At 48.1% G+C, this 15943-nt stretch overlaps 1 protein-coding gene across 1 annotated transcript in view; it reads right to left on the bottom strand.

Annotated features, from left to right (window-relative positions):
* GNB1L (G protein subunit beta 1 like) overlaps positions 1-15943 on the bottom strand; it is a 102679-nt gene that overhangs the window by 27075 nt on the left and 59661 nt on the right. The window contains exon 5 of the mRNA XM_063454449.1: positions 5357-5513. Within this exon, the coding sequence (XP_063310519.1) occupies positions 5357-5513 (157 nt within the window). The remainder of the gene's footprint in view (positions 1-5356; positions 5514-15943) is intronic.

Here is a 15943-nt window from a genome sequence, read left to right as displayed (position 1 = left end):
TGGTTTGATAGACTCGGAACTCCAGGACTTACACTCCAAAGGTGCCATCCAACCAGCTCCGGACTCCTCCGGGTTCTACAGCAACATTTTCCTGGTCAGGAAGAAGACCGGGGAATTCCGACCCGTCATCAACCTCAGGGAACTCAATTCCTACGCGGTGTACCGCCACTTCAAAATCGAGGGTATCCACCTTTTTTCCGGGACCTACTTCGAGACAACGACTGGTTCACGCGTCTAGACCTCAAGGGCGCATACCTTACCAACCCCGTGCACGAAAGGAGCCGATCATATCTCCGTTTCTACTGGCACGGGACACCTTGGCAATTCACCTGTCTCCTGTTTGGCCTCAGTTCAGTCCCATGGTGTTTCACCAAAATTATGAAGCCGGTAATGGCGAAACTGAGGGCCCAAGGCATAAGATGCATCGTCTACCTCGACGACATCTTGATATTCGACGAGGATGCAAGGACCCTAAAGAGTCACACAGACTACGCTGTACACCTACTCGAATCACTGGGCTTCGTTATCAACGGCCCCAAGTCATCTCTGATCCCCGCTCAGTTGATCGAATTCCTTTGGTTTGGGATGGACTCAACATCGTGAACTCTAGCCTTCCGGCCGCAAAGATTGCCACCATCCACAGAGAAATTCGGAAGGTACTTCGACTGACATCCATACCTTTATGACTGCTGGCACGGATCGTGGGCCTTCTCTCCTCATCCATCCAAGCCATCTTTCCCGGACCCCTACATTACAGAGCCATGCAACGCCTCAAGGCAAAGTTCCTTCGCAAAAACCCAACATACGATCAACCGGTCCCTATGTCGGACGAGGTTCGGGAAGAATTGCACTGGTGGCTGAACTGCATGCAGGCTTGGAACGGCCGGGCCATATTCGGAAACCAACCAGACTTCATACTGGAGTCAGACGCCAGCCGCACAGGCTGGGGAGCAACAGACGGCATCTCCTCCACGGGAGGAGTATGGACTCCCCAAGAACTTTCTATGCACATCAACTGTCTGGAGCTCCTGGCAGGATCGTTTGCCATTCGCAGCCTGGCAAAGGAACGATCCAACTGCTGCATCTTGCTCCATATGGACAATGTCTCGGCGGTAAGATACATCAACCGACTCAGAGGCACCCGCTCCCAGGCACTAGTAGAACTCACAAAGGAAATATTTGATTATTGCCTGCCTCGCAACATCACACTGTTAGCGGAACACCTACCAGGGGAATCCAACATGACAGCAGACTGGTACTCACGCCACTGGCAGGACGCCAGCGACTGGCAACTAGACCCTCATATTTTCACGATACTGGATGCACAAAGGGGTCCCTTCTCCCTGGATTTATTCGCCTCCCGCAACAACCGTCAAACGACGGTTTAGCAACGGACGCTTTTCTGCAACAATGGCCATAACACAGAGCTTACGCATTCCTGCCATTCTCAATGATAACGAGGGTTCTTCACCGAATCCGCACACAGAGGGTGACACTGACCCTCATCACGCCTCAATGGCAAAGACAACCATGGTTCCCGGATCTTCTGGAACTGTCGAACAGGGATCCCCTCCTCCTACCAGATACTCCGACCATCCTCAGGAACCCGATGGGACTACACCATCCGCTGGTCAGGGAGGACCGGCTTCCTCTGGTGGCCTGGACTTTTTCAGGGGTTCCTGGCGAACCGAGGATTTATTGCAGGAAACTAGGGATCTCTTATGGGATTCATGGGCGCCAGGTACAAGGAGGTGCTACCTATCAGCATGGCACTTCTGGACAACTTGGTATCTGGGACGGGATCTCAATCCCTTTATGGCAAGTTTTCCCTCCATCATGAATTCCTCATCTCTCTATTCACAGCCGGGAAATCATACCGGTCCATCAACGTGATACGTTCGGCCATCTCAGCGGCTCATACGCCGGCTCAAGGGACACCAGTGGGCCAGAACCCACTCATCTGTAGACTCCTCCGCGGCATGCGCCTTCGGTGCCCCCCCGGAACCCAAATACTCGAGACTTTGGGACGTTGGCATAGTCTTACAGTTTTCATGGGACTGGCCTTCTAACAAGAATTTATCACTTCGCCAGCTTACGGCGAAATTCACTTTCCTACTTTGCCTAGTCTCCTTTCGTCGGGTGTCCGATGTACGCGCTTTTGATGCTGACGCATTTACCTTTTGTCCAGCGGGAGTAACCTTCCAGGTTTCTCGACGCACGAAGTCCGACTCTTCCTCTGTTTTTTACCCCTTTTTTCCCTCAGACCCCCAGCTCTGTGTGGTCTCTACTCTCCATCAATACGTGGAGGCTACCGCGACGTTGCGGCCTATTTCCAATCGTCAACTTCTCATCTCCTACGTCCGCCCCTACGCTCCAGTCTCGGGCACAACGTTGGCCAGATGGGTTAGATGGCTCTTAGCCCTTGCCGGGATAGACCAGGCTTTTGGGGCACACTCAGTTCGAGGGGCCGCGGCCTCTTCCGCCAATGTGGCAGGGGCCTCTCTTCCAGATATTTTGCGAGCGTCCGACTGGACTAGAGAACCAACCTTTAGGACATTCTATTTCCGTCCTCCATCTAATCCAGCTTTTGCTCTACTTTCTCAGCGTTGAAATTGCAAAATACGAAGCCTCCTGTCATGTGATAAAATTGAAGATTATGCTAGCTTTAGCGGCCTGGACTCTTTCAGGGGTTCCTGGCGAACCGAGGATTTATCGCAGGAAACTAGGGATCTCTTATGGGATTCATGGGCGCCAGGTACAAGGAGGTGCTACCTATCATCATGGCACTTCTGGACAACTTGGTGTCTGGGACGGGATCTCAATCCCTTTACGGCACCTATTCCCTCCATCATGAATTTCCTCACCTCTCTATTCACAGCCAGGAAATCATACCGGTCCATCAACGTGATACGTTCGGCCATCTCAGCGGCTCATACGCTGACTCAAGGGACACCAGTGGGCCAGAACCCACTCATCTGTAGACTCCTCCGCGGCATGCGCCTTCGGCGCCCCCCGGAACCCAAATACTCGAGACTTTGAGACGTTGGCATAGTCTTACAGTTTTTATGGGACTGGCCTTCTAACGAGAATTTATCACTTCGCCAGCTTACGGCGAAATTCACTTTCCTACTTTGCCTAGTCTCCTTTCGTCGGGTGTCCGATGTACGCGCTTTTGATGCCGACGCATTTACCTTTTGTCCAGCGGGAGTAACCTTCCAGGTCTCTCGACGCACTAAGTCCAACTCTTCCTCTGTTTTTTACCCCTTTTTTCCCTCAGACCCCCAGCTCTGTGTGGTCTCTACTCTCCATCAATACGTGGAAGCTACTGCGACGTTGCGTCGTCAACTTCTCATCTCCTACGTCCGCCCCTACGCTCCAGTCTCGGTCACTACGTTGGCCAGATGGGTTAGATGGCTCTTAGCCCTTGCCGGGATAGACCAGGCTTTTGGGGCACACTCAGTTCGAGGGGCCGCGGCCTCTTCCGCCTACGCGGCAGGGGCCTCTTTTCCAGATATTTTGCGAGCGTCGGACTGGACTAGAGAACCAACCTTTAGGGCGTTCTATTTCCGTCCTCCATCTAATCCAGCTTTTGCTCTACTTTCTCAGCATTGAAATTGCAAAATACGAAGCCTCCTGTCATGTGATAAAATTGAAGATTATGCTAGCTTTAGTGTACAGATAATCTTAATTTTAATAATGACAGGAGGCGTGTATTTTCCCTCCCTGCTCTCTCTCGCTCTTCCCTCCCTCTGTTTTCATGCATATTTCTCTTTGTTTCTGTTATTATTGTTCTATTGCCTAAGTTGGATTTGTCGCACATTTAATACAGATATGCCATGTGGGTGGGATGTTTAGTTAGCATCGATAGATGGGAGGAATGTATTTGCTCTATTTTAATAATGCTGGTTTTACTTAATCATAAAGGATAGACAGTTCATTGTTTTACACAACCATTTTTTGGAACCTAATACCCTTTATATTCTCGTTTCAGTTTAACCAGATGAATCAAGACACTAAAGACTCCATTCAAGATGTCATCATCGTCTTGTCATGGAAGATCGTCACTTGACATCAAGAAGTCTTCCCTTGGAGTCTATCTGTTTATGTTCAATTTTCATTTTATGAGTTATCTCTATTGTTATTCTGCATTGTGATCTTGTGATGTTGCATGCTTTAAGAGGAAATGAGGTCATATGTTACACCTCTTATACTCTATACTGCATTGTGATTGGTTCTCAGTTATGTCACTCTTTTCTTTGCTGCTATGGAGTTAGTAAAGAAAGATTATGCAAAATACTCGCCTCCTGTCATTATTAAAATTAAGATTATCTGTACACTAAAGCTAGCAAAATCTTCAATTATACCATGCATGTGTTATTCTGAGAGCATAATCTTCCTCAATCTGCAAGAATCATCAGCTACAGCAAGGTTCTCAAAACTCTGGCCCTCCAGTTACAGCTGATCTACAACTCCCATGGTTCTTTGAATGAAATGGAAAGCCAGAGAATCATGGGAGCTGTAGTTCAGCAACATCTGGAAGGCCAGAGTTTGGAGAACCCTGTTAATAATATAGGCAAGCACAGTAACCAAGCAAGGCCTGACACAGGCGTCAGAACAAGTGCTTCCCTGTTTTACTATGCACAAAAGCCACAATTTTTTCCTCAAAACTGGAAATAGCATGCATAGAAAGCTTTAATGGTCATGTAATTCATTCATGGGCATGGAGTCTCCCTTTAAGTGAAAAAAAGAAGAGTGTAGCCTGCCAGCCATATGCCGGGGGATAGAAGTTAGTTTGCTGGGCTCTGTGAACACAAAAAGGAGTAACTGCTTTTTTTTTTTAAAGTATGAGGGAGCAACCTGTGCGAATAACCATTACAACAGTTGGGCTTAACAAAAATTCAAGAACACATTGGAGATATGCATGTAATTTGCAATGTTATTAATCCACTCATTACTGCTGACATTAATGGACATTTTATCTAGTTTTTACACAGTAAGAAATTGGGCGTAGACAGCCATTAGTTCTTGAAATGGGCAAGGATTACATTTTGTCTCTTGCACTCTTTTTGTACTACGTGAAAATGCCAATTCATTACAAGAGTAGGGTTCCAGATTTTGGGAAGCCTGGGTACAAGATCTCTGCATTCATGTATAAGAAAGACTCCATTTAAGACAACAGGTTGTATTGCAAGGATCTGGACTAATAATACAGAAACTACACATAACCGGTTGTTGAATATTAAATAAGAAAAAAAGTTTGGATATATAGGTTATCATAGCAAACAAATCTTCAGAACAGTATTAGCAAATCCAGCGAAATGAAGATTTTTATGAAGTAAAATGTGTCATCCATTACCTGTGAGCTCTCTTTACCTGGCATTGCCAAGAGTAAAGGGTCAGTGTTTAACAAGGAACATTTACAGAATCCAAAGCTCTCCGTAGGGATAGAATCTATCACTTCATTCCTTCCTTCTGATAAGTTCCACGTACAGATCTGAAGATCTCTTCCCTGGCTGAGAAAGAGCAAGTGTTATTTTCAAATCCAAAATCCAGGTCTGTAGGACTGTAATCTTATGAATGTGAACCCAACCCTTCAGTATATTTATATTTATGTTGGTATTCAAATTCTCAAACTACACTCTGTGCAAACCTTTTGAATCTCCGTTTTACATACAGTGTGTAGTACAGAAACTATTCGTCCTTTACTAAAATATAATTAGAATTTCAGAACTATGCCCAAGGAATTCTTCTCCATTACCTCAGCTTTGAAATGTTTTATGCAATGATGTTGTATAGCAGCTCGTTCAGCAAAGCAGAGGACACCGACGACCAGTCATTGCCATTAAGGAAGCAAATATTTTGGATAGCTAATTTTACTGCATATGAGGACACTGGATATTTCCAATGTTTCAGTACTAGTGTCAGGGCTCCGCGGGCAGCTGTGAGGGGAGGCTGCAATCCTCTTGCAGCACTCACCCTCGGTCCGTCGCCGCCCGCGGTCCCCTTGCCTGTCAGCGCAGGGCCGGACTGGCCCACCGGGATACCGGGAAATTTCCCGGTGGGCCGCGGCATCTGGGGGCTGCGCAAGTATGTGCCACCGGGTGGCCGGTCCGGTGGCACACTCAGAGGGGGGCCGGCGGCCGCGTTCCAGGCTGGAGCCGCCGGGCCAGATGGCAGCCTCGCCGGTCCGGCGGCACTCCTAATGCTGAGGGCTGAAGGGGGAGGGAGCATATCTCTACCATGCTCCCTCGCGGGTCCCACAATTCACAGCACGGATGCTGCTGGGGATTGTGGGAACCGCGAGGGAGTATGGTAGAGATATGCTCCCTCCCCCTTCAGCCCTCAGCAGTAGGAGTGCCGCCGGACCGGCGAGGCTGCAGTGTGGAATGCTGCTGGCCCCCTGACTCCTCTAAGGTGGGTGGGGGGGATCGGGGGGGAGGTCAGATTTTCTATACCTGTCCGGACTTGTCCCAGCTGCTAAGACTCAAGACACTTTGAGTGGGGAAACTTGGGGAGATGTGCCAACAATAGAGAGAGAGACACAGAGGGGGGGGGGGGGGGGAATAGAGAGAGACAGAGGGGATGGGGGGTGAATAGAGAGAGAGACAGAGGGGATGGGGGGGTGATAGAGAGAGACAGAGGGGATGGGGGGTGAATAGAGAGAGAGAGACAGAGGGGATGGGGGGGTGATAGAGAGAGAGACAGAGGGGATGGGGGGGTGAATAGAGAAAGAGAGACAGAGGGGATGGGGGGGTGAATAGAGAGAGAGAGACAGAGGGGGGTGAATAGAGAGAGAGACAGAGGGGGGGAGTGCCACAGGGAGAGGGGGAGAGTGAGACACAAGGGGAGAAAGAGGGGTGAATAGAGAGATACAGAGGGGGAGGGAGAGTGCCACAGGGAAAGGAGGGAGAAAGAGACAGAGGGGGGAGAGTGAGACACAAGGGGAGAAAGAGGGGTGAATAGAGAGAGACAGAGGGGGAGGGAGAGTGCCACAGGGAAACTCTAGCCCTGGAGCTACGGGCTAGAGTTCACTCTCACCACTGCGACCACCAGGGATTCCTGGTGGTCCAAGTGGTGAGAGTGAACTCTAGCCCCATACAAACACTGCCCACACACACACCATACACATTCACACACTGCCCCCCCATACACACACACAGACCCCCATACACACAGCCACCCATACACACATTGCCGCACGCACCCTACACACTGAACCTTTCACACACATTGCACCCCTCACACATTGCACCACTGCTCCTATACCCTACTACAGCCCCATATCCCAGCAGACCCCAGGTAAGTTGTCAAACTGTACTTAAATGGTTTGACTATTTACTCTGGGAGCGGGTCCCGGCACTCCTGGCACCATACCCACTACACAGAGCAGTAGTGGTTATTGTGCATGGATTATTTCTTTAAATAATCTATAGGTGCTCCTCCTGAGATCAGGCTCTGGATCCGCCACTGATTTTTATATATATATACATATATTTATGCCTATAATATTTACACATATATTAATGTACATTTATATATGCATAATACACTGAGAAATGTCATTGATGTGTACAATATGTAATAAGCAGATATTGGCCCAGTCTTGTTGCTAGGTACATACTCCAGCACAATAACATATTTAAAGTGAAGAGTGCACCCACAGGACCTCAAAATAAACAAGATAACGTAATTTTTTACAGTTGTGCCCTACATACATTCACCATTTCAGTCCCATTACCAAGCTTTCCTTAATATGTCAAGGTAGTTGGACTGAAACATTGGTTACCGTATTTATTCGAGTATAACGCGCAAAATTTTGTACCGATTTTTAATCTAAAATTAGGGGTGCGCGTTATACTCGAATAAATATTAGCCCAGCAGAAGAGGGAGGGAGTGGGTACTCCGATAATACCTCCCAGGACCGCCGGGCTCATTACAAGCCCGGCGGTCCTGGGGTGGCGGGCAGCAAGCGTTTACTCACCTCCCTGCAGCTCCTCCAGCTCCCCAGTGTAAATCTCGCGAGACCCGCGGCCAGCTCTGACGGCCGCGGGTCTCGCGAGATTTACACTGGGGAGCTGGAGGAGCTGCAGGTAGGTGAGTAAACGCTTGCTGCCCGGCGGTCCTGGGAGGTATTATCGGAGCACCCCCTCCCTCTTCTGCTGGGCTAATATTTATTCGAGTATAACGAGCACCCCTAATTTTAGATTAAAAATCGGTACAACATTTTATACCGATTTTTAATAGAAAATTAGGGGTGCGCGTTATACACGTGTGCGCGTTATACTCGAATAAATACGGTATATGCAAAGGCACGTCTGCTTAAAATAAATCTGCACTCTTTTTTTTTTTAAGCCTATATGTGCTTTTTTTCACGTTGGAGTAATAATTTTAATTTTAAGTTATGTTTTCTAACTCTGTATCTGCACACTATGCTGGTGTGACGCATTATGGGGCTGGTAAATATTTTTTTTCCAGGGCTGCTTTTAATTCCCAGTCCGGCCCTGTGTCAGCGAGCGGCGTCCTCTCCTCTTGACACGCCGCTCGCTTCCTCCTCTCCTCCTCCCAGCGGCAGCATGTATAACGCTGCACGCTGGGATCCAGCACTTATATCTGAACGCCGGGGTCACTGACGTGACCCGGCGTTAAAGCTACAGCACACTAATCACAGTGGGGGGGTATAGATATCCCCCACGTGTGATTGTTAATTCTGATTGGAAGTTATCCAATCAGAATTAAGCTCAGGATTTAAATACTTACCTTTCCTGTCTCTCAGTGCCCTGTTGTGGTCTTTGCTTGCTAGTATTGCTACTGAACTTGTGTTTCTGGTTACGTACTCTCTGGCTTGCTTATCTGACTTTGTGACTTTCTCCTACCCTTTGACCTCGGCTCGTTTCTCGTTATTCTGTCTTCTGGTTCCCCTTACTCGGCTTGTCTCCTGACTATTCTTTGTGTGCTTAGCCTGGCCACTCTAAGGTCCGGTACTGCACCTGTTCTGTGTGTGTGTTAGCGTGTTTGGTTCCCGGAATCGTGACAACTAGTTGACAAGACTTGTGTTTAGCAAAATCCTGCTAAATTACAGTTTGTATTTACTGCAATAATTAAACATTATTTACTGTAAATAGCATTTGTTTATTCAAGAAAAACTAAAGGTCTACCTATAAGATTGCCATAGACAAAACAAGAAAGAAAACCAAAACTGAACCAACCATCCAGAAATGCAATATACACAGATTCAACAAAAGGCTGGTGGTTACATTGACTGTAAGGATCATTTCTTCTCAAATTCTCAAATAGCAGACTACCAGCAGATTTTTACAACTGGATTAGTATGCTTGACAGAAATCATGTTGGACATACAGAGTTGCACTACGGACCATTTCACTAACACAGAGTTACAGCTGTGAAAGGAGTTTGATAGAAAGACAAATTAGAACATTTACCTATGTAGATATCATTAAACTTGGCTCTGGAATTCTAACAGTTTGCACAAAATATGAAGCACAGCAATAATCAATATCGAATTTTCTACACTAATGTATCATGAAATCAATATGCATCATAAAAAATAAGCTTATAAACATCATGTACTGGATATTACCAAAGAAAGCAATAACTTGCTAATTACCAGGGTAAAGTTACAGGTAATACCATGCACACATTGAGACCATCGTTTTCATTAAATTGATTTACTGAAAGATTGGACATAAATTATTGTGGTTCTACCCTCCAGTAATCATTTTGTACAAGGAGCCATGAAATTGCTTCCAACAAGCTGCAAAACGGCACATTAATACTGCTTAAATTAGGTTTAGGCAACTGCAAGCCCATTGTATAAGAGGCTCTGGATACTACTGACAGCATCTGGAAGATCCAAGACTGACTATACAATCAGACAGAAAAGAACTTCACACGTTCTAGAAGTATAGGAAATCTACACATTAAAAGGGACAATCTAAGGGCTTAGCCACTGAACCAGTTGGACGGACACTCAATGGACTCCGTACACACAAGTGATATAATAGCAGGTTTCAGCAGTACCAACAGCCGGAAAACCCACACACAAAGTCACCACTCACCATGGTCTGCAAAATAAAAAAACAGAAGCCGGACAAACCTAGAATAGGCATGAATATTGGAAATCTCCTCCAGCAAGCGCAAGGCGCATATGGGCCCCAAAATGGCAGACGACCTCGAGGACTTTACTGACTCCTCTGAGGACCTGAACAGGGGTATAAGCGGGATCCCACCTCCACCACAGTCACAGCCAACCACAAAACCCAGAGAAAACGAACCGGTGGCAGCAGCGATGCTCAGGGAGATGATGGGCAGCCTCCAGAAAACCTTGCAGGCAGACATGGCCTTGCTGCAGAGCGACCTCACGGGTCTGGTCGGCCGCCTAGGGGAGATGGAGAACTCCGTGACTCAAGACATGCAAACCATCATAGACCTCCAGCCAGGGCCGGCCTTAGGTGTTCAGGCGCCCTGTGCGAGCTAATTTTGTGGCGCCCCGCCACCCCCACCCTTACCTAGTCCCCTGCCCCCCTTAATTAGACCCAGGGTCACCCATATCCAGTCCCAGTCCCCTGCCCCCCTTAATTAGACCCAGTGTCACCCATAGCCAGTCCCAGTCCCCTGCCCCCCTTAATTAGACCCAGTGTTACCCATAGCAAGTCGCAGTCCCCTGCCCCCCTTAATTAGACCCATTGTCACCCATAGCCAGTCGCAGTCCCCTGCCCCCCTTAATTAGACCCAGTGTTACCCATAGCCAGTCCCATTCCCCTGCCCCCCTTAATTAGACCCAGTGTCACCCATAGCCAGTCCCAGTCCCCTGCCCCCCTTAGACCCAGTGTCACCCATAGCCAGTCCCAGTCCCCTGCCCCCCTTAATTAGGCCCATTGTCACCCATAGCCAGTCGCAGTCCCCTGCCCCCCTTAATTAGACCCAGTGTTACCCATAGCCAGTCCCATTCCCCTGCCCCCCTTAATTAGACCCAGTGTCACCCATAGCCAGTCCCAGTCCCCTGCCCCCCCTTATTTAGACCCAGTGTCACCCATATCCATTCCCAGTCCCCTGCCCCCCTTAATTAGACCCAGGGTCACCCATATCCAGTCCCAGTCCCATGCCCCCCTTAATTAGACCCAGGGTCACCCTTACCTAGTCCCCTGCCCCCCTTAATTAGACCCAGGGTGACCCATATCCAGTCCCAGTCCCCTGCCCCCCTTAATTAGACCCAGGGTCACCCATATCCAGTCCCAGTCCCATGCCCCCCTTAATTAGACGCAGGGTCACCCTTTCCTAGTCCCCTGCCCCCCTTAATTAGATCCAGGGTCACCCATATCCAGTCCCCTGCCCCCTTAATTATACCCAGGGTCACCCTTACCTATGATGTGGGATTATTTAAAAAACCTTATTGTATTTGTATTCAATTATTGCACTAACTCCATTTTAACTTTATACTGTGACAATCCTCCATTTTGTCCCCCTAACCTGACTTCTTCAATCCTCCATTTTGTCCTCATAACCTAACTTGTTCATTTTAAAATCACCTTACATGACAGAATTTCCCAGCACATCTAATACAATAGAACAAAGACTGTATTTTCTATAAAGATATGATTAACACAGGAATTGCTGACTTTTCCTTAGATTTGCAACAAAGTATAATTTGAAGGCCATGCGAACACAGTAGTAATGAAATGTTCTATTCATAAGAGACCTTGCACCTGGCCACGAGGCCTGAGATCACCGACCGTGTAAAATGACGCTCAAGACCCCTTGTCCCCCACCCGTGTCCAGAACAATCCCACCTCTTGGTGGGTGGACACGGGATTAACCACTTAGTCTTTTGAGCCAATTAATAATATTGATAGGTGGACACTAATCCCGACACTTGACAATTAATCCAATTAATGATGTTTATTTACTGATATTCTAATAAGCAATGATGACGTAAAATGTCTCTTAAAAGGACCTGCGTGTCCGCTTTTTAATCACTTGCCAATAAATTTTCTCGAAGTTATTTTAACCTGAACCTTGTGTGTCAGACTTAATTACTTCAGCGTATATACGCAATTTATTTTATTGATTTGGACAGGAACAGATAGACATTTAAACATTTTGGTTTACTGCAAAAAGTACCATAACAACTTGGCTGCCCAACGTGGGGCATCGGGCTATGTCCGGCCGGTGAGCCGTCCTAAGGAAGACAAGGGTGGACGGAGGAATCCAGGGGGAAGGAAGGGAGATTGATCACCTCCAGATACACGGTAGAGACTTCTGCAGAGCCACCGGTACGTTCCGGCCCCTTTGATTGACCCGTCCACGTGTCTGTGACTGCTTCCCGGGAGGACATCAAAGACAGGTAATATCTTGCCCGGTGTCTCGTTACTCATTTGTTTACCTGCATTTTAGTCTATCTGTTGCCTGGGTGTGTTTGAATTGTGTTTGAATTGTTTGCCTGTTTCCCCATTTTGAGATAAAGGGGGGGTGGACCTGCAGGGGATTTGCCTGGGGTTCTGTCTTGCTTGTTTTCCCCTTTTTGGGATAAAGGGGGGTGGACCTGAGGGGATTTGCCTGGGTCTTCTGTTTTGTCTGTTTATCTGTTTGTATTTTACCTCTTTTGGGATAAAGGGGGGTGGACCTGAGGGGATTTGCCTGGGTCTTCTGTTGCCTGTTTTACCCCTTTTAGGAACCACGGTGCTGTGGTTGTAGGGAAAAAGGGGGGTTGACCTGTGGATGTGTTCCTGGGGGTCATCTTTTCCTGTTTAACTCTTTTAGGAGCCTCGTGGCTGGGGCTGTAGGGAAAAAGAGGTGTGTTGGATCTGTGGAGATTGTGTAGACTCATAGTTTCCTGGGGATCCTTCTTGTGTCACTTTGATAGCCTTGCTAGCTTCTCTGTGCACGTTACTCTGCTTGCAGAGTGGTGGTACCCTCCAGCTTTGAGCGCTGAGCTGGAGCTATTCCACTTTTTATTTTGTGGTGTGTGAATTCGGGCAGGCATTGCTGTCTTCATCACCACGGAGTAGTGGGACTTATAAAGTGGGTTTTTATAGGGGCACTACAAGGGTGAGGGTAGCGCAGACACCATTAGTGGGCTGCTGTGACGAGGGAGGCATATGGATTTCGGACCGGTGTTAGCTGTTATCCTTGGCCGTTGGTAGTAAGATACTACGGGATTGAGGGAGGTGACTTTGGAGTAAGCACACGAGTAAAGGAAAGGAATTACTGTTGATTTTATTTGAACTGTGATGCATGCACTGTATTTCAACTGTATTGTTGTCTTGGTTGTTTAATGAGGAGTCTCATGTACTCCTGTGTCTGTCTCTAAGGATTTTTCCTTGCCTTTCATCTTTTCTACACTTTCTATATTATTATACTATCCACTCCCATTCCTCTTAAAAGAGAAGTGATTGGTCACACACTTCTCACCTCGCTCCAATCCGTGTCTACCACCCCGGGTAGGCGGATTCAGTGACTAGTCTACGTTTTGGGAAGACGCACCTGAGAAAGTCCCACGATTCTCGGGTGGCAGTCGAGCATTGTAGACGTTCTTGTTCAAATTTCCCTCTCTCTCTCTATATCTAGGACGCTGGTATAGGGGTAAAGGGACTATGGGACAGGATTTAGATAAGCCCAGCAAGGGCTGGTTAGCATGTGATTTGGTAGAGAACAGAGAGGGTGAAGAGATGGTTAAAGGTGTTGAAAAGATTGCAAAAGTATGTAAAATTGCTGTACCGACATGTGGGAGATTGCAACCAGAAAGTTGGCGCAAGTTACTAGCAGAAATGAAAGGCAAGCTTACAGATAATGGTTTATTAAAGACTGCTGAAGCATGGTACAGAGTAGCGAAGGCTATTCAGTTAGAAGGTTGGGTTGAGGAAGAAGTAAATCACAAAGGTGTAAAATTGTTTGTGTATCATAAAAATTGTGTTGCTGGGGTTTACCCTCAGCCAGCGCCCCAAAATGGCGCCCAGGGGATGTCCGTCCCCAAGGTTCAGTCAGCCATAGGTGATAGCCAGCTGACTATGTTCCCCACTCCCGATCCTCCCGAATCCCATCCCATCACCTCCCCTGTCTGCCCGGTCCTGAATTCTGATGGATCTTTCTTTACCCCTTCCCTTTCTCTAACGGTCCCATCATCCTCAGCCATCCCCACGCTTCCTTCCATGCCTAATCCTAACATCTCATCTGCCGCCTCCTCCCTGCAATCCCTCTCTATGGTTAATCCCCTTCCATCAGCACCCGTCCAGCTAACTACCCCTCCCTCCCATGCTACGACTCCTCTTTCTGCATCCATCCCTACTAATCCTGTCCTGTCTCCTCCGATAACCAGCTCCGCCCCAGTCCAATATCCTACCTCCTTAACCGTACCTGCCCACCCTACTCTTTTGCCCTCCCCTGCCTGGCCCTACCCCTTCCCATATCCCATGGCCCTGCCCTACCCCGGTTACCCTCCCTTTCCCCAAGCCACTCCCCAGGTTCCGGTCATGCCCAGTCCGGCCCAATCTACCCCGGAAGTGCCCATATCAAATATGGCCGCCGCTCCTTCCCTTAATCCTGAAGCAACTCCTTTCCCCGCCTCCAATATGGCGGCTCCCAGTTCAGCCCTGATGCCAGTAATTCCCGGCGACTACCTGTCCCCAGGTTACGACTCGCTAGCCACCCCTGCATCTGGGGCTCATTCCCAGCCACCGACCCTTTCACCTCACGCGGGACCTGCACCGCGTAGAAGAGTCAATATCATAGAATTCGATGATGACGAGATGGACAGGGTGTCCCATGTCTCATCGGAACTTGCTGCGGGAGCCCCATCTCATCGTTCTATCGATGATCCCTTCGGCCACAAGGGTCAGGGAGAACAGGCCCCTCCTAAATATGTAGCTTTTAACCCCACTCAAGCTAGTGCTCTGATGAAATCACTCCCGGACCCAGAAAAGCAGCCCATGCCCTTCTACCGAGGGATAGTTCAAATTCAAAAGACTTATTCAGCCGCATGGCGTGATCTATTGAGCATTTGTGCTATTAAAGCAGGGGATGCATATTGGCCAAGTATGGCCCGACACCTCAGTACAGATCAGCTCAACAGTGATGTTGATTACCCCTCTGGAGTAACTTTTTGCACCCAATTAAAAGAATGGGCTAAGGACAAACTTGCAGATCAGGCTGCTGGCCTTACTGATGTTATTCAAGATAAAGGAGAATCAGTGGAAAGGTTTCATGCAAGACTGTATCAAATGTTTACAGATTTGGGGTTTGATCTTACTGACAAAATTCATTCACAAATGCTGTCAGGTGCGTTTGTCCAAGGTGTTAAGGACTCTATACGCAAGGGAATCATTGCTGCACGCCCTGAATATAAGGTTGTTCCCCTGGATACCCTACTTTTAGTTGCTAGGGGCTTAGAATCTGCCCAGACCCCCAGAAGGCCAAGCTCTGCCCCTCTTATGGTATCACGCAGTACCCCTGTCCCCAGGGGCACCAGACCAGAGGATGGTTTCTGCTTTAATTGTAAAGCCAAGGGACATTTTAAAAGTGACTGTCCAGAACCCAAGAGAGAGCCAAGAAAGCCATCCAGGCCTGCCCCGGCCCCTAAGGCCGAAAAAGAGGTTCCGATAATTGAGGAACCCGATGATTAGGAAATTGGCAAGCCTGTGTCTGTAACCCCTGTAATGGCAGTGTCTACAGGGGATAAAGGGGGGCCACTTGCCACAGTGACTTTGCCCATTGAAGGCCACCCTACCACCTTTCTAGTTGACACAGGTGCAGCCCGTAGTGTTCTCCGTGAACAAGACCTGCCAGATCCATCCTTTCTGTCAAATATTGATGTCTCTTGTGTCGGAGTGGATGGCCAGCCAAGACATAGCCCTTTAACAACTCCACTCCGAGTTGGCTCCAGCCTGCTAGCTCGCTTTGTGGTATCCTCCACATGCCCAATTAACCTGTT

This window comes from Pelobates fuscus, chromosome 5 (genome assembly GCF_036172605.1).
Source record: "Pelobates fuscus isolate aPelFus1 chromosome 5, aPelFus1.pri, whole genome shotgun sequence".
Taxonomy (NCBI): domain Eukaryota; kingdom Metazoa; phylum Chordata; class Amphibia; order Anura; family Pelobatidae; genus Pelobates; species Pelobates fuscus.
The sequence above is the reverse complement of the archived record's forward strand: the minus strand, read 5'-3'. Positions and strand labels throughout refer to the sequence as shown.